Below are 22,288 nucleotides of genomic sequence, written 5' to 3' on the forward strand. Positions count from 1 at the left end.
TTATTTTTTTCTTTTTTAAACTATTGCCCTAACCTTTCCTTGTTTCTATTTCAAGCTCTCCTGGCAGAGACGGAGCGTTTGGCCCAGGACAGGCTGGACTTGCAGCGGCAGGCAGAGAAGGACCACAGCTCTCTGTCCCTGCGCCTCAGGGCCCTTGAGAGAGAGCTGGAAGAGCAGGAAACCAAGGGCCTGGAGACGGAGCAGCACCACAAGATCCACACTGAAGACCTCAACCAGCGTGTCCAAGCACTCGAGAAACAGCTGAAACACGACCGGCAGTTTATAGAGGTGAGTTTTTACAAGTTGAAATAATTTGAAAATTTAAAAATATCCTTTATTTATTAAGTGTTGTTCTTCACAAAATTCTCTTTCATTGTCTAAACACTTACAATGCTAATTACGATCTTGTATTCTCACTTCACTGTCTTTCCAGTGTTATTTTAGAGCATCATAGACAATTTCTCATGTAAATGCTTAATGTAGTGGACGCAATCTTTGACATAACCTGTTCCTACGCATATAGGAGCAGGCTGTGGAGCGTGAACACGAGAGAGACGAGTTCCAGCAGGAGATCCGAAGTCTGGAGGCCCAACTCAGACAGACAGCCAGTGTGGATAACAAGGGACACAGGGTGAGGGCCATTCATTTGATAGCAAGTGCACACAGTAACATCTAATCAAATAATAATTCTCAACAGGACAGTAATGTACAAATTGCTCCTAATTGTAGATAAAGATGTACAGCATTTGCAGTGTTTGTGTGTGTGCCTTTTTGATGTGTTTTTTTGTGTGAGTGTTCAATGCATTGCTGATTGGATTATAAACTAATTAGGGGTGTCACGATTCTCCAAATCCAAGATTCAGATTAAATTTTTTTTAGCTCTGATGGCTTTGCATTAAAATGATTGCATCTGAATTTGTAAAGATCACCAGATCATTTGTTTTATGCTATGTCATTTAAATTTTCAAATTATTCTTTAAAAAGATGGGGGTATTTTACAACAGCAGCTTGCCTTTATTCTGGTGGCTTCTTGCATGTTAGGGGTATGAGTTCAAATATTTCTCATCAAAAATAATGATTTCAGAGTTCCACAAAGAAAAAAAACACCTGGGGGACTCAACAGTAAATAAAAGATGGGAATTCAGTTTATTATAGACTTCATTTCTAAAATCCGTCCAAAGTAAACCCTATTCCCAAACAAGATAATAAACAATGCTCTAATTTCGGTTCAGTTCTTCCCCCACAGTTAAACTCACCTCTTAACTCAATAAGGATCTCTGGAAAAAAAACCTGTCTGTCTGACGCTGTCAGAGTTCTCTCCAGTACCAATCAGCTGATTGTCTTTGTGCACACATAAGTATTTGGAAGTCCACCTGCAGGCTGCTGATAAGGTAGCTGTGTCGTCTATGAAAGAAAAAAAACCCAAAACCTTAAAAACACCTCAAACGAACTTCAAAATTGAGTTGGATGATCGAAATCGAAAGCTCATTTCGATCGATTTTCAATTTGGAATCAAAATTGTGACACCCCTACACCCAGTTAACTGAAGTATATATTGTAGTACTCGAAGAGGTTGAAGTGATGAATGCATTGTTTGTTTAACAATGAGCCTGACTTTTGCCATGTGTTTATCCCTGTGCCGAACGGATTGCTGTAGTTTGAGGACTTGGTTCTGCAGGTATGAAATCTGACTGTAGCATATTCCTCTTAGCTCCTCTGACTCTTCTGCATGGTGTGTATTGTACATCATTATTTCTGTGCTATCATCCATAGATGAATTGTTAGTGCTTTAATGTGCTTGTCCTGAGTTCTACATTCATTCCTATTTCATCATCCGTTTGCTAATATCCATTTGCTTCTGTTTCGCACTTCATTCGTCTTTCACCTACACGTCACTTCTCTCTGGAATGCTTAACTTCAATGTTCTGTACCAGTGGCTGCAGACCTGGAATGGCTTATTTGTCTACAAATGATGTAGATTTTCTATCCGCAAATCTCTTTCTGCTTGCTAAAAATGCCAGAAACTTGTTATCACAAAATGTTGTTCCTTCTGTGTCTCTGCAGGTGGAGAGTCTACAAGCTATCATCAAAGACAAGACAGAGGACCACACCTCTTTGCTTGCAGCCAATCAGCAAGCCCAGCGCGACCTTGCTGAACGCAATGAAGAGATAGACAAGCTAGCCGGGCGAATCAGAGAGCTAGAGCAAGCACTGCTTAACAGTGCGGAGAGTAACAGGTCTGTCAGTCAACTGGAACAAGAGCTCCACAGAGCGAAGTTGAGAGAACAGGAGCTCACACAAGTATGAAAATACACACTTAAAACTGTCTTGTATGTAAACATGAAAATTGCTCTTCATGCAAGGGTGCATCAGAGCGTTCTTTCTCTCATTAATGTACTATTTGTCAGGATAAGCAGGCACTGGAGCAGCAGCAGCTGTCTAGCAGGCTCCAGATCTCCGCACTGCAGTCCAAACTGGATGAGACAAGACACTGTTACCATGACAACACGCGTGACCCCACCCAGGAACTGAGGGATGCCCTGGACACTGCTCAGGAGAGCCTGCACAGCAAAGAGCAAGAGGTCTGTAGGAGTTTATGCAAAGCAAAGAAGCAAAGAACTATGGTGCAATCATAGAGCTTTGAATATATTATAAGCCTTATTTAATAAGAAATGTTTGTCTTCTAGGTCGAGTTCCTGCAAGGCCAACTGGACAATGTGCAGAGGGACTTGAGCATCAAAGAAGTTGAACTAAAACACCTCACACTGCAGCTGGAGCTGCTGACCAATCAAAATGCAGCCCATGTGAATGAGCTCCAAGAACAGATTGCTGCCCTAAAGGTAAGTGCTGCTTTGTCTTCATACCAAATTGTTTTCTAGTATATTTTGCTACTTTATAAGTCAAACTTATATTTGGACATCAGCACAAAACAACAAGCTTCCTTTTCTGCTGGAAGAATGTTTTTTAGAGTCTCTGTATAAAGACACCTCTTTTCAAATCAGACTGGCTATTAGAGAACTTTTAGCACAAGACTCAGCCTTTAAAATACGTGTGTACATCTCTGCTTGCAGGAGAATGTGTCTGCTCTCACCATACTCCAGGAGGAGAACGAGGAGCAACGCAAGGTGGAGGATCCAGAGGAAGATGCCCTCCCCTCAGCATTACTCCAGGAGAAGAATCAGGAGATCGACCACCTCAACAGTGAGATTCAAAAACTGGAACAGGAGTTGGAGAACACCAGGGACACCAAGGTCAGAATAAGTACACACAGAATACATGTTGACACTGTGGAAGTTCCCATAGTTGACGCCACGCTGAAAAATGTTATAGTTTGATTAATTGTTTTGATCTTTTCTGACAAACAGGTGTTGGAGGCTGAGCTGGAGGACCTGCATTCACAGGTGGAACACCTTCAGTCTGAAATCATGAGAGTGCGTGAGGACAAACAGGAAGAAGAGGAGCGCCTTCATGAGGTCATCAGCACGCTGCAGGCAGAGCTCGCCACATTAGGCCCCAACCTGCACGAAGTGAGCGACTCTCAGGACGGCGACAGCATCAACCCCTCGCCAGCTCCCAGCCCAGAACCTCACCACTACACCATCCAGGAACAAGAGAGGAGGGGAGGGCCGAACAGCCTGAAGCAAGAGCTCAGTCTGACTCATTCTGCCTCATCTCGTTCCCTTCGATCTCGACTGAAGGCTCTTCAGAGTCAGCTGGAGACAGCAGTGGCAGAGAAAGAAGGACTGGAGCGATTACTGCTCACCCAGGAGGAGGAGTACAGAGGACACGGGGAGGAGTTCGGAAAGAGGCTGAAAGCTGAGCGGGAGAGGGCAGATAAACTTCAAGATCTCCTCACCGACAAAGAAGCTGAGCTGGAGGAGGTCAAAACCCAGATAGGAGAGGAGAGGGAGAAGAAGAAACTATCTGAAGAGGAGATTGACAGTGACACAATTAAAGCTGAGGAGGTGAGCGCCTTGCATGAGAAGAACGCCCACCTCAGCTCTCTGATTACAGAACTCCAAAAGAAAGAACAGGGGAGCGTGAGCGAGATCCAGACTCTAAAAACAAAGGAGCAGGAAATGAAAATAGAAATGGAAGTCCTCAGAGCAACCAGTCTCACTCTTGAGAGACAAATCCAGGAGGTAAGAGCTGAGGTGGTGGACATGGAGGAGCTGGTTGCTGAGGAAAGGACAAAGATTAAAACCCTTGAGATTGTAAAGGGAGAGCTTTTTGCTGAAAGGGAGGCGCTGAGGAGGAGGGAGGGGCAACTCCAGGAGGAAATTGAAAGGCTCAGGCAGGAAGTGACTTCAATGAGAGCTTGTATCCAGGACCTGACGGTTCAGCACAATGAGAGGGAAATCAGTCAAGAAGAGGCTCAAAAGGAAGTGCTGGTGAGTGTCAGCTAAAAGGTTAACAGTTGTTGTCACTGTTAAAAGCACAAACAAATGTAAACCAAAACCACAACATTGCAACCTCATAATTTTCCAGTTGAATGATGCCTCTTTAGTAAAGGTAAAGTACAAAATAACCACCTAAGATTTGTTGGTGTTAAAATGTTGGTTTACATAATTGTTTCACTGCAATGCAAATTACATGTTTAGGTTTTCTTAACCTGCCAATGTGAGCAGCAGATGTTTGTGAACACATTGTCTTTTTCAACCACACATCGAACTAGCAAAATCCCCAGACTCGCGAGACAGTTATGACTAATTCTACATCATTCACGTCTTGTAAATTCGGCATTGAATGCAATACATTAAGTTGTTTTTTCCTTTTGTGAGATGTGACAGTATGTCGAGGCATCGTTGTACCTTCCCGTTTGTTTTTGTACACACTGATTCAACTGATTTCATTATTTACACTAAATTAAAGACATTAACATGCACAAATACTAGTACAGTAAATTGTAAAGACAACTAGAAAAACAGTCCCCAGACTCCCTTAAATCACTAAATTTTGTGAAACACACAATTCTTAACTATTATTAACTATACTACCTTACCTACCAATGCGATATACGTTACGGATGTTAATAATCCCTTGTCTTTTAAACTGTCATTATATCTCAGAATATACATTATTTAGAATTTCTGTGGTCAAGAAAGTACTGACCGGATCTTTAATCTGGTCAGAGGAAGTGGAACGGGACTTTTTCTTCAGCCTATGCTCCAAGTTTGATGGCAATCTGGGTTTTTACTCACCAATATAATTCAGATAACTTAGAAGGTTATAAACCTGCTTCAACAGGCCCCATGTCTGCAGAGGAAATACCTTGCTGCTGCTTTGTTGCTAGTGTACAGCTGTTCTAGCGGCTGCAGGCAAGACCACATCTGGTTACAGTTAACTGTCGTAACACGTCATCACAGCGTCGGTCATGAGACGGAAGAATCTTACTAACACAGAGGAAGTGACATTTAAATGAGGAAACAGGAGGAAAATCTTTGTGAGCCGTTGTTTTTAAAGCTCTGATGCACTTTATTTTTCATTTCTTTACGTCGTTTCTTGGCAGGATGTGGTAAGAAGAAGTTGTGGTTCTTACAATCCAGGAATGCATGGAGGCTGTAGTGCATATGTTCGGCTGCTGCACGTCTTTGTAGTCTGATCTGTTTGAAATGAGTTCATAGTTGTTTTTAGCAAATGTAGCCATTGTTATAGGGTACTTAAGCGGTATCAAGCAGTAGACCTAAAAGACTGAATCAGATTTAAAAACATGTTATTCGTTAAATCAAGTACATGTGTTATTCATTAAATCTCTGTTTAGACCGCAAAGCAAGTTATCTGATGCTGCTCTTGTGTAAACACTAGTAGTAGTAGACTTTTCCCAGAGTAAAGGAAACTTATGAACAAAATAAAACTAAAATGTGATATGTGCATGCAGGGTTTTGATTTTAAGTGTAGCTAGTCATGTTGATTCTAGCTGCTAAACAGAATGTGTCTCTTCCTTTCAGACCCATGCTGAGGTCACCCTGGCTAAAGCAGACACTGCCTTGAGACAGAAGGAGGCTGAGCTCGCCAAACTGAGATTAGAGCATCAGACTCTGCGGGCAGAGCTGACTGCGGTGAAACAGGGTCTGAGTACCAGCACAGAAAGAGCTGAAAAACTACATGAGGAAGGACAGGTGGGAATATTAGACAACTAAGTACAGAATATCATGTATAAGTTGTGTTTTTCTGTAGAGATCCAGTGTTTGTTGTGAGATTTGAAATTGTGGCAGTACTGGATTCATTCTAAGATTGACAGCTGGATTTTAATGTCACATATTTCTGCCCTGTCAGACCAAAGAGCGTGCCCTGGTTGACCTGGAGACTGATAACCAGCAGCTGAAGGCAGAGCTTCAAGCTCTACAAGAAGACCTGTCTGTACAGGAAGAGGAACTGGCCTATCAGAAGAGAGAACTACAACAGCTCAGACAACACTGTCACCAGCAGGACACACATCCTCACAAACAAGGATACCCACAGAGGGGTGAGAACTAAATATTGCCTCAAACAAGCACTCTGTAATGTTTTTATTGCACAAGTGATGTTGGTCTAGTCGTGGGTTTCAGTTTAATTAACAGAAAACGTTGCTTCAATTTATTGTATAGATACATTGAGTGCTCCTTCAAGATAAACAAAGCAGGGAAGAAAAAAGAGCTCCACAGTGCTATTGGAGGTCTAAAACTCCACAAGGAAATCTCTAAAGAATGTGGCATAACAGAAATGTATTATATTAATGAAATGTTTTATTTCCTTCATCTGTCAGATATTTCTCACAGAGCTTTTGAGGAGGTTGTGAGCATCTCGCGGGATGAAGCCTCTCTGAGCTCTCCAGAGGTTTTAAGGAGACTCGAGTGCTCCGAGGACAGAATCCCAGAGCGATTTCACACCTCTGTTCTGGGCTCTCGTCTCTCTGAGATCAGCGCTCTGAACAGCACTGGCCTGGATCTTCCCCACATCAAGACCTCTCCCAGGGTTGTGATGGAGCCCCCACACTCCAGGACCATCACACCAGATCCAGCCACGCAGAGTACCCACTCCCCAGGCTCTGTGTCAGTCTCTGACAACTTCTCCACGCTTGACTCACTGGACACTGACAGAGTATGTTGTCTAACACTTCCATACATGGTACCGTTTTGGGCGTTTTGTAAGAAGCTTTTTGTTTTTTCTTTGGTTCAGATGTGGTTAAATATGTTAAAACTTTTTTTCCCAAGGTGCGTGAACTGGAAGGACTCGACATAACGGCACCTCCATCTCCTCTTGACTCCACCTCCTCCATGTCAGCACCAGAATGGGCCAGTGATGGATATGGCAGCAGTGAGTATTTCCACACTGAGCTAGACTGTTGTCTGTGAATACTTTCATGGTATTGGCCTTGGCTACATATATTTTACTTGTATCGGGTTTTGGTCTTTTTCTGAACATTGCCAATAACAAAAATGTAGAATATCACCAGACCTTTCGAATTAACCTTTTCCTGATCTCTCGTGTGTCAGATGTGAGTTCAGAATTGGGTGCAAGGCTGCGAGTGGAGCTGGAACAGACTGAAAGGCTGGATGCTCAGTTTGTTGAGTATCTCCGCTGCCGAGGAATTAACCCCACAGCTAACACAGATAGTGCTGCAGGCAGTATGAGTTACAGTGATGACCTGTTGTCACCTGAGCTTCAGGTATGCTTTATTTATATTTAGCATTGATTTTGTTTATTTGACAGCAAGCTTGATTGCACTCAGTTTCTTTCTCCGTCTTTCCACAGGGTCTGTTGAAGAAAGTGTATCAAGAAAGCTGCCGAATTCTCACCTTGTCCCAGCGTCGTGCCACTTCCTCAACCCAGCCCCACCTCTCGGACTTGAAGGCCCTCTCGTTGAGTCAGACACAGCATCATTCTGAAGAAAGCTGCACCCTACTGGACAAATCATCCTCTAACCCCCCCATGGGCTGGCAGCAGGAGAAGAGGGCACTGCAGGAGACTGTGATTGCTCTCCGAGAGCTGCTCTGCCGGATGGCCCAGAGACACACACAAGTGAGTTTCTGTGATTTCAGAAGACTTCTAGTGAAATTATTATTTTATATTGGTTCTATTGATTATCTGTGCTGATCACTTTCTCCTTTCTCTCTCAGACTGACTATAGAGGTGATGATGAGTGGCACAGAGATCAGCTCAGTGTACATATTGAAGCCCAACTGAGGGCAGAGCTGGAGGAGAGCCAGAAACGACTGAAATGTGCTCATGACACTCAGCAAGAGCAAAAGAACAAAATACAGTCACTAAGGTATTCAAGCACACCTTCTCCACAACTTGACATATTATACAAAAACAGATTACACTGTCTATTGTCAATAATTGGGTGAAATCAGCTATTTGTTCTTGTTCCTCACCATGTTTCTGTCACACACACGCAAACATGCTTTCATATAAGATAACCAAATGTGATAAAAAAGTAACAATAGGATTGTGCTTTCTTCAGGCTGGCTGTAGATCAGGGTGAAGAAGCTATGAGAAGGGAGCAGACCAAAGTCCAGGAGCTTCAACAACAACTGGAGCAGGAGAGAGCTCTGAGTCTTCGCAAGGAAAGAGAGGAGGACGAAAGGAGAGGGGTAAGATGAGGACTGAAAACATGCAACTGAATATACTGCAAATCCTCATATGAAAGCTGGTAGTCAAATGGTAAACTAATAGCCAGAGGCCAGCAAAAACATTGATAGAATTACCTGTAGCAGACTACAGTGAGTTTTTAAGACCAAACAATGTGAGGAATCCAGAGCGTGTAACCAGAGTGTATGTGAGTTTTCTTTTTTAAAACTCTGAAAGATGACCTTCCCTCTTTCCTCTCCAGGCGTTGCAAGTATCTTCTGAGCAACAGAGGTCAGAGGTCATGACTCTGAAGAGTCAGGTGGAGCAGGAGAGAGTGGCCTGCAGCAACCTCAGACAGGAGCTCCAGATTGAACGGTCCCGCAGTGTGCTGTTGGAGAAACGTGTAGACGACACTCAGAAGGAGCTAGAAGATGAACGCCAACTCTCTGCTCACCAAAAAGAGCTCAACTTGCAAGAAAAGACTCGTCTTGAGCGTCTCCTCACTGAAGCAGAATCTCGCTCAGCAGAAATTCACTCTAAGCTCGCAGAGGCTCACAGGAGGCTGGATGAAGAGAGAGACCGTTGCTCCAGGCAGGTGGACGAACTCAACCGCAGACACGAGGCGGATGCATCCAGAGATCGGAAGTTCATCTCCGACATGCGCACCCAGCTAGAGCAGGAGCGAAGGCAGGGGGAGGAGCTTGCATCTGTGATGGACAGACTGAGGGCTGAGCTACTGCAGAGCAAAAGGAAATGGGAAGAGGAGGAGAGAACGAAGAGGGAGGAGTTGCAGAGGGAGCAGGAGGCCGCCACCCGACATCGTGTCGCTATGGAGACCTTGAAGGAGCAGAAACAGGAAGCCAGCAGTGCTTTGGATGTGGAGCGAGAGCGGTCTAGACGCCAAGGGGTGGAGCTAGCAGAGCTGAAGGAGAGACTGCGACTTCTGAAGGACAAAGAGAGGGAGAGGGAGGAGCAATGGGAGCGGGAGAGGAGGAAGGCGAGGCAAGAGCAGATGGAGAGGGAGAGACGCCAGGAGAGAACCAACAACAAACTGGTAAAATATCACAAACCTAGTTACTATTTCTTTCTATACCCACTACTTTTCTCAATGTTTTCACATATATTTAAGATAAATTTGAATAAGCAAACACGCTGCTTTATTTCTGACTTTAGTGTGAGTTGGAGTTGTTGAGGCAACAGGACCAGCAGCGCATGCAGGAGCTGCAGCGCACTCTGGCAGAGCTGGAGAGAGAGGAGAGAGAGATGGCTGCTCAGAGGCTGTCTGGACGAACCACAGGGCAGCAACACAAGGCTGCACCGTCACAGCATCTCCAGGCAGGCAGCGCACAACAAAACCAGCAGGTAAACAAGTGATTATCACAGTGTACTATCATCACAGTTTGATGCATGTAAAGCTGTAAACTCGAGTGTACTTTTCTCATCGTAGATGCCGTCCATGCCGTTATCACCCAATTTGCTGGAAACGTTGTTGAAGGAGAACTCTGAGCTGACAGAGCGTGTGACATCACTGAGTCAGGAGAGAGCCACCCTCAAACACAGACTCACCTGCCTGGAGCGTGAGCTGCGGCGCGTGGAGGATGAGCTCACCAAGGTCACGGCAGAAACTGAAAACAGACCCATCAATGACGTGATCAGCAACAGTAAGGTCAGTAGAAGACATGTTCATTTGCACAATTTTGTTGTAAGAGAAACGAATGACATCGCATTGCAACAGCTGTCCATGAACCGATTTTACGAGATTAATTACTGCAGTAAATCTGTACTGGCACACCACCCAAATAGATTTGGCCTTGTCTTTTGAAAGAAATAACCTACCCTCTGTTTATTGGCTTGTAGGTGCAGCGTTTATATGAGCGCTACCTGCGTGCTGAGAGCTTCAGGAAAGCTCTGGTGTACCAGAAACGTTACCTGCTGTTGCTGCTGGGAGGTTTCCAGGAGTGTGAACAGGCCACTCTGTGTCTCATCGCTCATATGGGGGCCCGGCCGTCTCCCCCACTCTCCTCCCAGCGCAGACCACTCGGACGATTTAGGGCTGCTGTACGAGTTGTCATTGCTGTCTCAAGGTAGGGAGCATTACAGGGTGTAAAGATGTTAAAGTTTCCTCTGACCTTGTGTATTCATAAAACTGATCACGCACTGTTTTTTCAGAATGAGATTCCTGACCAGGAAATGGCAAAGAGCGATCAGAAGGTTGTCTGTGTCTGGGACCGTCAATGGGCACACTTCAGGTTGGCTCAGTGAACACAATTTATGATAATATGCATCACTTGACTGTGTGTGTATGAGTGGGTGGATTTTTAATCTTAACATCTCTTCTAGGACCTAAAGTTGAAGTTTTAAGGCAACAACATCCAAGATTAAATTCTGCCTCACCGCCAAACAGAGACAGCAGCACCGTCCACCGAGACACAGTGTCAGCCCTCATCCCACCCACCAAATCACCCTTCAGGTTGCACAACAGGTTTGTTCTCCTTGTCAGCAAAGACTAATCAAATTTAATGTAATTAAAGTATTTTTTCATTACTGAGCTTTCTTCCTTCCACAGGTCGTACTCCAGCACAAGTCAGGCCTCAGGGCATTCAGGAGGAACGTCTCAGGATCCAGAGCGATCGCTAACTGAGTATATCCACCATCTAGAGAAAGTCCAGCAGCGGCTGGTTGGAGCCAGGCAGGGTGAGCAGCATCAAGTTTAAGTAGGGTGAAACAGGTGAAATTTGTGTCAAAAACTTGAGTTGAATGGACCATGGTGGAGGAAAATGTTGTTGCAAACTGGAAACACTGGGTTTAATATCAACACTGTGTCCACTCATCAGTTAAAGGATTGGGGAACTGTCACTTCCTGGCTTCCATTGATTGTACTTAAACGTACATGTTTGTTCTGAGCATTGTGCAGTTAGATCATAAATGACACTGGTAGTGGTCCCCCAAATTTCAAGGCATCTCACTCTGACAAATTGTCAATCATTATCACAACTTCTTGGGATCTGAGCGCCTAATAAGAATAAAAGTGACTGATATCACACTGGGAGATGTTACAGGGCACTGGGTAAATGTTGTACAGCTCCTATGCTGAGATCAGACCACACAATCTTGGCATGTTAATGGCCCAAATGAAAAAGAGCCAAAGCCACATCTGGGACTCCCTTAGATGTATTTTTCGTTTCTACTTCTACATCATACTCACTGACTTTGGCCCATAGGAGCCAGATCACTTTTCTGTGAACAGCTATAAACTTGTCAAAGTGAGAATTATGTCTTTTGCTTTTACACTTGCTAGGAAGGAAAAAAGGACACAGCTCGTCTGGCGGTGTGTAGTCTGCCATTAGGGACGGACAATTATATCCGCATCGTCGTCCCTGTCGGTTGAAAAAGGCTTTAAAATTAAGTATCAACATCGCCCTGCTGGCTTTCATTATGTGCATGTGAGGCCAACCGTTGACCAAGTAGTGGAAGTACTACCAAGCAGACCAACAGAATAGGAGTAGGAATAACTGTATGTTCATTTCACTACAGGAGAGACATGATGTTCTCTGCAAAAAGTTGGGAAAAAATATGTGCATTTGGCCAAAACTAGTTTGAAATGTCTATCAGCAAAAATCCAAGACCGTGCATCCCTATCTGCCATGTCTCTCGGCCAAGTCGTGCAAGAATTTAGACAATGAATGACTAATCTGACACGATGACAATATCAAAAGACAAAAATATAGTGTAGTCTGATCCCAGCATTCGATGCATGTTTCCTATTTTGGTCGCTCGTTTTCCAGGAAGTGTTTTTCCATTCATCTGAGAAACGTTGGCAGAAAATGCTGTGATGCTGGTCAGAGTTCAGTACAAGGCCATTTATTGATTGGCGACCTAACACTTCCTGCAAAACAGCATGTTATTAAATCCCACAAAACCTGTGTGCTCTATCATCTCCCAAACCTAGTAAGCAAGACTCGTTTAACCCCCAAAGAGGAAAGGAGGATACAGTCAGCCTGTTCCCCTGATATGATTGGTTATCGGCAGCGCTGGCTGCAGGAGAATAGCACGTGGCTGTACCTGAGCTGCTTGTCGCCCCTTTACCTGAATGGTCCAGGTGAGTGTGAGTGTAACATACTCACTCCGCCAAACGATAAAGCAGCACAATGCACCTCTCGGGATGGGCACTGCCTTTTGTCACACAGTGCACAAAATGGTGACACAATGGTTTCTGATCCTCCTGTATTTGTGTTCATTCATGTTAAAGCCTAAAGCATGTGAGAATTATAACTTTACATAGATTTTAATTTAAAAAAATCCTTCACATTGAACAGTAAGTTTCCTTGTCATGAAGGCCGCTTGAGTCATTCAGTTCTCTGAAATTGGCTTATAGGTCAACCTCAAGCTCATTCTCTGTAGTGAATTACCTACAAAGCTTGTTTTATAAATATAGACATGAAGTGAAACTGGTTGTCTTCATGGTATAAAAGGGCTTTGTTTCATCTGATGATGAGGGAGATTCTGCTGACATGCCTTAACATGCCTTTATATTTACTGTTGTGTTAGATTGCTTCAGGTGTTCAGGCTGTTGGCAGTAGTAGCAGATATTCACCCACGAATGATGCAAAATGCAGAGTTGTCTTAATAACAACTCTTAAATGTATTGCTTTTACAAGATCTGTTTAAAAAAAAGGATTTCATCCACCTTGTCTGATGTTTTGTTTTTTTGTGTCCTTTCAGGTTCTTCTGTTCTCCAGCCCGATCCGAAGTTGTTTGAGCACTGAAAGAATGAATGTCTGCATATCATTACAGAACTGTCCATGCCTTACACATGTAGAAATCTGTAGAAAGGAATATATCACACTTGAATTATTTGACATGTGATTTTTATAATAATATAAATTATTTTTCAATGTTTCTATAATAATTTTTCTATTCTCTGTACTTGAGTATTTTGAAGGTCTCTCTTGGATTGTTGCGAGAACAAACGTTTTGTCATTATTTTAAATGTTTAATTTTCTACTAGTGTTTTTTTACCCGTTTGAGCTACTGTATATAAATAGGACTGATGTTCATCGTACATGTGTCCCAATTTGCACTGGTTTTATACTGAAAATCCATGACGCACGTAGCTAATGTGTTTTGGCATAAAGGTGAACCATATGTGTTTTTGTATTATCTATGTTTTTACCATAAAGTTGATAAATATTTTAAATGTGTGCTAACAAATCTAACAGACTGGGTTTATTTTTTTTGGCTGCTCTCTTCAATCAAGTATATCATGGGGTATCTGTCATTTCTGCACGATGATGCTACTTATTTATTTATTCAACTTTTAATAAAGTCAGTTGAGTTTGATTTATATACGCTAATTTCACAAGTCACAATGTCTTAGGGGGGTGTTGTGCACAGTGTATGGGATGGACTCACTGAACATAAATTATCTTTTAATATATAATCTAGTTAACAATAATAAAATATCTGCAAAACAGAACAACAGACACTAAACAATGTACAGGCTCATTCAGATCAATCACAGCCAGGTAAAGGATGATTATTGAACAAACTAACAACATATCCGTGAGATTAGAAATTTGTCTTGTGTAGATTAAATTTGGCATTTATAGTTCAGATTTTTTTGCATTAATGGAACAATTTCATTCTAAATGATAAACATCTAAATGACTGATTATTTGTGCGTATAATAACTCCTGATTAGTCGGCCCTTTTCATATTTCCGTTTTAGGGAGATTTATGATTGTTGGCTATCCATATTTCTACCAAGAAAAGACAAAAAGTATACAAAAGGCATGATAAAAGTAAAAAAATACTCGTAAATCAAATTTATAAGGTATTAAAGGACAAGTTCACCCAAAAAAATGAAAATGTTGCAGCATTCTCCCAAACAGCTGAAGTAAATGGACTGTAAAATGTCCAACAAAATATGGAAATCCTGACAACTCATGCCATAATCCTTGTCTCCCAAATTAATTTATTTACACCTTTTTTAAAGCTGAAATCTACAAAACTGAAATTGGCTTCTATTGAATTTTTAATTGGCACGCTTTCATTATACTTTTTTGTTTGTTTTAAGCAGTCAATTAACTCCTAGACCATTAAGACCTTTCCTCATTTGTGTTGGTGGTTTTGAATTACAGTAACTGGGATGTTAACCATTATTACGTAACCAATAATTGACGTCTGAGCGGCTCAGCTGAGGCCAATGACTTTCTGATCTGCGACTGACGCTCTTTACCGTCTCGCTCAGGAGTCCGTTCGTTTACCACGTCCGCAGAAGCCGATTGTGGTCATTCCGCCATTTCTTACGTCAACTCCTGCTGTACGGTCGAACTCCGCCCGCCCGTTTCCCCCAGACGACTAAACCGTTCGCACTTGAGTAAACGTCAACACCGAGTGACGCACTTCCGTCGCGTTTTTCGCACAGCGCTGCTAACGGGAAGCTAACGGGAAGCTAACCCAGCGGTAGCCTGGTGTGTCGTAGATCGTCGTGTGTCACCTTATCGGCGGTAAAACAGTCCTGGACCGCGTAGAAGACCCCGTTACACTTTTCTCGTATTTGTCTGGGATGTATGGATGGATAGTTGACGGAATCTCGTCGCTGTTTGAGCCCGTTAGGGGGCGAAACCCCAGCGAGTGGCCCGGGAAAGGTAACATTAGCGAGGAGGAACCCACGCTACCTGGCGTGGACGTGGGTGCACAGCGGCAGGAGACCCACGGCAGACCGGCTAAACGGAACTACCAGAGGTCGGTAGGATAAAGCAGGATAAAGACTATTTTTATACCCTGTGAAGGTCTTCACTAATAGCAGCTGAACTGTCGGTACACACTCACATCCCTCAGATATGTGCTGGTCACTTCTGTTATTGTGATGTTGACAGTGTTAGCTTAAACTGTTGGCTTCCTTTCTTTTCATACAACCTGTATTTCAGTTCATTTATAAACCTCCCTAATAAAGAAATATTTAACTTGAAATTCCCTATATGATTTTTTTGAAGGCACCATCAGCCACTCAGGTGTAATGTTTGAGCTACCTAGCTAACAATGCAGTCCAAATACCAGCCCCTAAAGAAATCCTGTGCTGAAGGCTATGAAGTTTTTGTTTGTTATAGAGAGTCATGCTCATTTTACAGGCTGTAGTTCATGGTACACTAGACCTGGATTGTATTGAGAGAGGTGTGAGTTTTTATATGTATTTATATTTATATTGACACCTCTCTAAAACGACTTGAAGCTCATAACCTTCATGAATTTATTGCAGAACAGTTGTATGAGACTGAATCCATTTTTAGGAAGAACTGGAACAGTAATACTCATAACATGTAAGAGATATTGTGTTGCTGAGGAATATTATGATACTTGATATATCATCCATCTTTAAACCTTGCTTTTCCTGCTACAGTGTTGATGTTGCAGATGGTGTTTGCCAGAATGACCCTGTAGAGGTGAAAAGACGCAGACGAGGTTTGCTTTGTTTTTGTTTTTGTTTAAAAGAAAATACATCCAAAATATCTCCCACGAATGAGGATGGTTTGTTAACATGTGGTGTCCTGTGTGTCAGATGTAGTCATTAGCTTTGTGAAGAAGACTGTGGCCGGAGTAGCGGGTCTGCTCAGGCTGAGGAAGCCCCTGACGACCAGGTGTGAGAAGCCCAGGCATTATGAGGAGACACAGGTTTGTGCTACAACTCTCTCTGTTAGATGTGTATTGAACATTTTAGATCAATGTTCCTGTTCAGACTTTGTACTAAATGCTTCCCGTGTTATCTGACCACATGTGAGCCGCTCTAAAAAGAGGTGTGTTACATCCAAAATGCACTCAGGACACATTTGGGAATGTTACGGTAGTTTGCATGCAGTGCAGCATTAATGTAACTGTCTAGCTTTTTAAAATATCCACCTATTCACCTTTGTAGTTTGCATATACTAAAAATAAACCTACAAAAATAAATGTGGATACAGTTCATTTGCCTGCACCAGACAACCCAGACAAGTTTTTGAAGGCTATATGTACAGTTAAACATGAAGTAGTTATTGGAGTCCGCTCTTCTGTGTTTTTTTCTGTTTTGCATTGATCAGATTCCTAAATGTAAGATCAAATGTGAATATGGAAGAAAAATCTAATCTCAAGTGGTAGATTAAGTCGCATTTGAGACACATTTTGATAATGTGTGGACTGTAATGCATATCATGGGGATCAAGACAACGTATGTATGTATCTGGACACAAAACACCAGGTTTTAGCAAAGTCATTCTGACATTTACTCTACTTTGGACAATCAGAACTGCTTTTATAAAGTAGCTTAGGCGACTTCAGGTCGATGCGTTTTTAATAACCTTGCATTTCCTCTGTTGATCCAGCCGGTTACTCTGATGGGAATAGATGAGCTCCACACCTCATGGCTGAACAGTACTGAGTGGAGAATGAGTAAGTGAGGACTGCGATTATTGCCGGACTGTATTTATGTCACTTTTTTGTACACACTGTGCAGCCCTCTCATCCTTATCCTCATCTTTATTTGGTTGATTTTGTTTTTCTCCACAGGTAAACCAGTGGGTGGAATGAATGAAAGGGGTGTTAAGAATCCCTTTCAGAGCTCTTCACCTCCTTTAATGAGGAAGTACAGGCAAGTGATCCACTGACATGGTTCAGTTTCCTTCACTCACCTTGTCTGGTGTAGATATCAGTGTCGCCTTTTGACAATGCTCACTTGTTAATGTGCAAAACTTCTTTGTATCCAGTGGGGCAGGGCTGTCTGCAGGGCTCCCCGACAGGGAGAGGAGAGGCTCTCTCCAGCTGCTGCCCTCCAGACCTGCTCTGAGGACGGGAAATGCTATCTCTGATCCAACCTGCAATGGCTTTGGACACAACCGCTGCTACAAGCCCAGTCTTACTGTCGAAGAGGTAAGATAAGCAATTATTTGGCAAAGATACTTTATAATCCTGCATCATTTGCGTTCATGCTTCATGACATTTCCTTAATGCTATAATAGGGAACACTTGTGAGAAAAATACTCTTTTTTTAAGTTTAGTTTGAAGCCCAACCAACACTGGGTTTTTCTAGCTTAAATACAGATCCCTTAGATATGTTTTTTAAAGTGTCCAGCTTGCTTGTAATGGAAGTCCATACTATTGATTGGCAGTCTGACAAGGAATCTGAGGCACTCTGATGACAATAAAAATCCTACTACGTACTGGTGACACTGTTTCTAAATAACCTCAAACCTAGCATGGCATTTCTTTACTGCTTTTAGTATTCATAGCACCTAGTGTACTTTTAAGTTATATTTACCAAGAGAACCCCCTTATAGCACCTTAAACATGCTTTAAGACTTGGCTGTGTGAGTTATTATGTATTGGTCTTCTCCCTTTAGACCATAAAGCAGAATAATAAGGAGCACTACAGGCGCTTGCTGGAGATGGTATCAGAGAAATACAGCAAAACCCAACCACTACCTTTCAACCAAACAAAACCGCAAGAGTGAGTAAAACCCCGGTATTCACGTGGCGTTTTTAGAAATTACATCAAGATCTGTAATAACATACTCGTGGACATGAGCTGATTAGTCCATTAAGATCGTTTTCTCCTTTTGCTTCTCAGTGAGTCGCTGTCACAGCGTGATCCCAAAACTGCTGCTTCAGGAAAAGCCTTTGAATCCGTGCCCAGGAAGACAGCATACACAGGTAATAACTGTAATTACCTCCTACTTGTTTTGGCCATTGGGTTTAATAGGTTTAAACAATGAATTCCTTTAGCGGATCCCTTTTCAGATTACACAGTCAGCTGATTCAGACTAGGCTGAAATATGTCCAGTAAACGTGTTCTGATGAATCTACCCTGCTCAACTGACACTTGTCTTTTTTCAACAGCTGCCCCAAGTGTGTTTACATGGAGAAATGCAACTACAACCAAGGACAGGTTGGTATAATATATCTATTAATATGTGTGTGTGTCATGTACATTGATGAACTTTGATTATTTTAATAACTTGCATATGGTTCATCCTCAGGTGGGGTAGTTTGACCTTTAGCAAGTCATTCAGTGGAGCCTTTGAGGACACACAACCTTCTAGATGTGCAAAGGTATTCATTTCCTGTCGCTCTCAAAAGACATCTCAAAGCATTAAGTTATAATTTGAGGTGGAAACGCAGATGTATTCTGAAATGTCGACCTGTGTTGCAGCAGAAACAGGCAGCAGAGTTGGACCTTTCAACAGAAGTAGCCACACGTCTCAATCTAGTGGACAGAGAGACTCCTGCTGTCGTCCCTGACGCACACACAGCACATACGAGACACACCGATGAGGACATACCTCGGCTGACCAAGGTGTGTTTGTCAGGAATGACTTGTAGTCACTGTGTTGAAGAAAGCATCAATACATTTTCTGTTATTTGATGTATGTATTGTCTTTGTGTGTAGGAGATGGCAGCAGAAGTGAGTTGTGCTCTGGCTCAGAGTGATCCCAACCTTGTTCTGAGTGCAGCCTTCAAACTACGCATCACACAAAGAGACCTCGCCACACTGCAGGAAGGTGGTTGGCTCAACGATGAGGTAAGAGTGTGAAGACAGTTTTTAGTAAGTTAATTATGGGTGTGATTATTTTTTTAACTTAGCTTTATTTATTTATTTATTTCTGTGAAATACAATCAGCTTTGACACTCAAAAATATGTGATTAAAAAAGGGGTTTGGGAGAACCAGGAATGGTATTAATGTTTTTTATGTTATTTGTTATTGGCTATAAATTTGCCATTTGTTTTGTTGTTCTCAAATGACATCCTCTTACTGTCCATCCTTAAGTTCACCCTGAAATTGGCAAACAGGCCTTTATGTTCTTTGCCCCAGATTTGCTGCCAAATATAGTGAAGGGTTGGGAGGCAAATTCAATCAGAAATTGCAATTGCTACCTTAGTTGCATCCACTTCCTCCTGTCTGTCTTCTTAGGCATATGATTCTGTGAGCTGATGTTGTCTGTTTTGTTAACTGTGTTTTTATTGCTCACATTAATGTCGTTTGAAACATGGCGTTGCTGCTATCTTGACCTTGGCTCCCTTGAAAAATAGATTTTGTAATGACAATGAGACTTGGCAGATTAATTAAAGGTCTAATAATAATAATAATAATAATAATAATAATAATAATAATAATAATAATAAACACTTTTTCTCAGACCAATTCTCCTTCATCAGAGAAGACTGTTCTTGCACTTTGTCATATTCCTGTACAGTTTCTCTGTAAGTGTTTCATGGTGTTTGTAGTGCTGCCTCCCACGAAAATGCTGACCATCATAAAAAAGCTAATGCCACCTACCTCTTCATGAACAGTGGGTTTATTTAATCATCTCTGTGTGAATTGTCAGTGTTTCACATACCAGAAAAGGTCTGTTTGGCTGTAGTAGAAGCTATTGCGCCCAGTAGCCACGGAAACAAAGTTTGTCAAGTGACTTGCTTTCTTAAATTAGCAACGCACAATGTGGTTAATACAACCGTGATGCTCACTGTAAGCATTCCTCTTACAGTTCTATTTATACACCAGTGTGTTGCCGACAACAGTGACAACTTAGTCTCTGTATATATAATATAATCATTTAAGTCAATATATGTATTTTGAAGCAAATTGTTGAAGAATCAGTCAAGTAGTCATGCAGTTGTATTTAAGAACCAATGTGACCAATGTCTTTTTTTAACCTGTGATATGTTGCCCATCCCTTTTTTGTTTCCTCTAACAAAGGTGATTAACTTCTACCTTTCGCTGGTCATGGAGCGCTGCTCTGGTGAAGCAGCAGCATTAAAAGTCTACTCGTTCAGCACCTTCTTCTTCCCTAAGCTGTGGGGTGGAGGAGGCGGGCAGGCGGGAGGACACACTGCGGTGAAGCGCTGGACCAAGGCTGTCGACCTTTTCCTCTACGACCTCGTCCTGGTCCCTCTGCACCTGGGCGTCCACTGGGCACTGGCTGTGAGTCAGACCCGCAGTGACTGTAGATTTATTATTCGTCACCATGTCATATTCCTACTTTTTTAACTGTTTTTCCTCTCTCACTCTCACTACTCTCAATCCAGGTGATTGATTTTAAGTCAAAGACAGTGAAGTCGTATGACTCGATGGGCCAGAGACACGATGACATCTGTAGTCTTTTACTGTGAGTCCTTGTTATGTTTTTTAAGCTTCACTTATCTGGTCATTTTAAATGCTTTTTTTGATGAGTCAGTGGCATTATTGTGCATATTTTCCAGACTCTACCTTAAAGAGGAGCACAAAGCAAAGAAAGGCAGAGAACTCGACAGCGCCAAATGGACTGTTGGAAGTTTCAGGGCTACTGTAAGTAAAATAAAAATGAATGACGCATCACTGAACTGAATTGATTTTTTACTCTGAGATTAATGTTTTGCATACTGTTCATGCCTCTGTAGGAGATTCCCCAGCAGAAAAATGGCAGTGATTGTGGTGTTTTTGCCTGTAAATACGCTGACTATATTGCAAAAGGAAGGCCTCTCACCTTTAAACAGGTATATACTTTATATTCACCTGATATACTAGATACTTTTATGTTTGCTTGTTTTTACAACATTATTATATAAAATCTAAACGTAACATTTGCCTCTTTCTCTACAGTGCCACATGCCTCTCTTCAGGAAGTTAATGATTTGGGAAATCCTCAATCAGAAGCTGCTGTAGAGGGTTGCAACCATCTCAATTAAAGGCCTAACAACAGGGACTTTCTCAATGGGAGCAGCACCTGTGTACAGTAACTACATGGTGAAGAAAAATAAATAAATGGGCCAAAGAAGTGGACTCCGCTGACTGAAATCTAACCTGGTCTGGCTGTTCTGATCTGGAGAAATCAAACACTAGTCTTAAGAGTCGATTATGTCCCTTTCCCTGTTAGGGACATATTTACATTTTGTAATCTCTGAGTTGTAATTGGAGACGTTATAAGTGTATGTCTTACACAAGCTTTGGCACTACTGACTGAATGGCTTTTTTTCATTGACTTTGGATTGTTTTACTGTTTGAAGTTCTGCCTAAAGTGCCTTCAGCCTTCTGACACTGAGCTCAACTTAGACCATGCGTTTGAGTATTTTGGGAAATTACTACATCGCATATAACTCTGTCATATCTTCATTGAATTAGATTGTTGCAGGTCAGTATTTCTTGGTGTTATTTGGCTGTTCCCCTCAATTCTGATCAATAGAGTGGATAGCAACTAACAACACTTCTATTTAGACAAGACACTCAAAAATGATAATCAAAATACCTCTTTTCCCATCCCCCTGTTTTTTTTTTCAGAACAAAAATGCATGGTTGAGCGCTTATAGTATGTTTGTTTGCTATTATTTATGATTTGACTGGGTGAGAAAGTGATTTTGCAATGTGTGTATAGTTTGTTTGTCCTCCACGAGTGGAGCATTAATAGTTTTTTTCCTCACATGTACAAAAGGCGCTGTTAGGTCTGTGAATCTTTTCCATGAGCATACTGCAAGAGGCTATTTAGGGCTATTACATTGACTTACAGTATAGTATACTGCATAGAAAACTACTGTTCACACATGCATGTTTGAGTTCATGCTTTGAAAATGTGATTTTTCCCCCCTCCCCCTGTAATAAAGTATTTCATTTTGTAAAATTGGAGTTTGATATACCACTGTAAAAGACAAAGAGTTCATCTGGAGGTAGATAATATGACTAAATATTACTATAACGTACCACATTTACCTCAGTATTACATCACAATATAT

At 42.0% G+C, this 22,288-nt stretch overlaps 2 protein-coding genes across 4 annotated transcripts in view; both read left to right on the forward strand.

The window, feature by feature from the left end:
* pcnt (pericentrin) overlaps positions 1-13,764 on the forward strand; it is a 37,301-nt gene extending 23,537 nt beyond the window's left edge. The window contains exons 38-62 of one of the 2 annotated variants that reach the window (XM_073482938.1): positions 56-288; positions 524-631; positions 1,658-1,678; positions 2,065-2,301; positions 2,409-2,582; positions 2,688-2,840; positions 3,072-3,251; positions 3,366-4,391; positions 5,949-6,119; positions 6,277-6,466; positions 6,746-7,080; positions 7,194-7,296; positions 7,476-7,648; positions 7,735-8,001; positions 8,100-8,251; positions 8,447-8,576; positions 8,816-9,607; positions 9,727-9,915; positions 10,001-10,219; positions 10,411-10,637; positions 10,723-10,802; positions 10,894-11,035; positions 11,120-11,247; positions 12,503-12,652; positions 13,276-13,764. In XM_073482938.1, coding sequence (XP_073339039.1) covers positions 56-288; positions 524-631; positions 1,658-1,678; positions 2,065-2,301; positions 2,409-2,582; positions 2,688-2,840; positions 3,072-3,251; positions 3,366-4,391; positions 5,949-6,119; positions 6,277-6,466; positions 6,746-7,080; positions 7,194-7,296; positions 7,476-7,648; positions 7,735-8,001; positions 8,100-8,251; positions 8,447-8,576; positions 8,816-9,607; positions 9,727-9,915; positions 10,001-10,219; positions 10,411-10,637; positions 10,723-10,802; positions 10,894-11,035; positions 11,120-11,247; positions 12,503-12,652; positions 13,276-13,319 — 5,624 coding nt within the window. In that variant the 3' untranslated portion in view covers positions 13,320-13,764. The remainder of the gene's footprint in view (positions 1-55; positions 289-523; positions 632-1,657; positions 1,679-2,064; positions 2,302-2,408; positions 2,583-2,687; positions 2,841-3,071; positions 3,252-3,365; positions 4,392-5,948; positions 6,120-6,276; positions 6,467-6,745; positions 7,081-7,193; positions 7,297-7,475; positions 7,649-7,734; positions 8,002-8,099; positions 8,252-8,446; positions 8,577-8,815; positions 9,608-9,726; positions 9,916-10,000; positions 10,220-10,410; positions 10,638-10,722; positions 10,803-10,893; positions 11,036-11,119; positions 11,248-12,502; positions 12,653-13,275) is intronic. The other variant, XM_073482939.1, reaches the window with a different exon arrangement.
* A 1,210-nt stretch (positions 13,765-14,974) lies between these two features.
* On the forward strand, positions 14,975-22,176 carry senp2 (SUMO specific peptidase 2). Of its 2 annotated transcripts, none has more exons than XM_073484221.1 (17): positions 14,975-15,300; positions 15,956-16,017; positions 16,115-16,227; positions 16,914-16,980; positions 17,098-17,179; positions 17,295-17,457; positions 17,928-18,034; positions 18,155-18,237; positions 18,424-18,472; positions 18,564-18,636; positions 18,737-18,880; positions 18,974-19,105; positions 20,283-20,507; positions 20,612-20,691; positions 20,786-20,870; positions 20,963-21,058; positions 21,165-22,176. In XM_073484221.1, exons 1-17 carry the CDS (start codon positions 15,122-15,124, stop codon positions 21,225-21,227), a joined length of 1,803 nt encoding a protein of 600 aa, XP_073340322.1. In that variant the 5' UTR covers positions 14,975-15,121; the 3' UTR covers positions 21,228-22,176. The 2 variants fall into 2 exon arrangements, with proteins under 2 accessions (XP_073340322.1, XP_073340323.1); XM_073484222.1 differs by having other exon boundaries at positions 15,039-15,300; positions 18,740-18,880; positions 21,165-21,318.
* Positions 22,177-22,288: the final 112 nt, after the last annotated feature.

This window comes from Pagrus major, chromosome 16, assembly GCF_040436345.1.
Source record: "Pagrus major chromosome 16, Pma_NU_1.0".
Taxonomy (NCBI): Eukaryota; Metazoa; Chordata; class Actinopteri; order Spariformes; family Sparidae; genus Pagrus; species Pagrus major.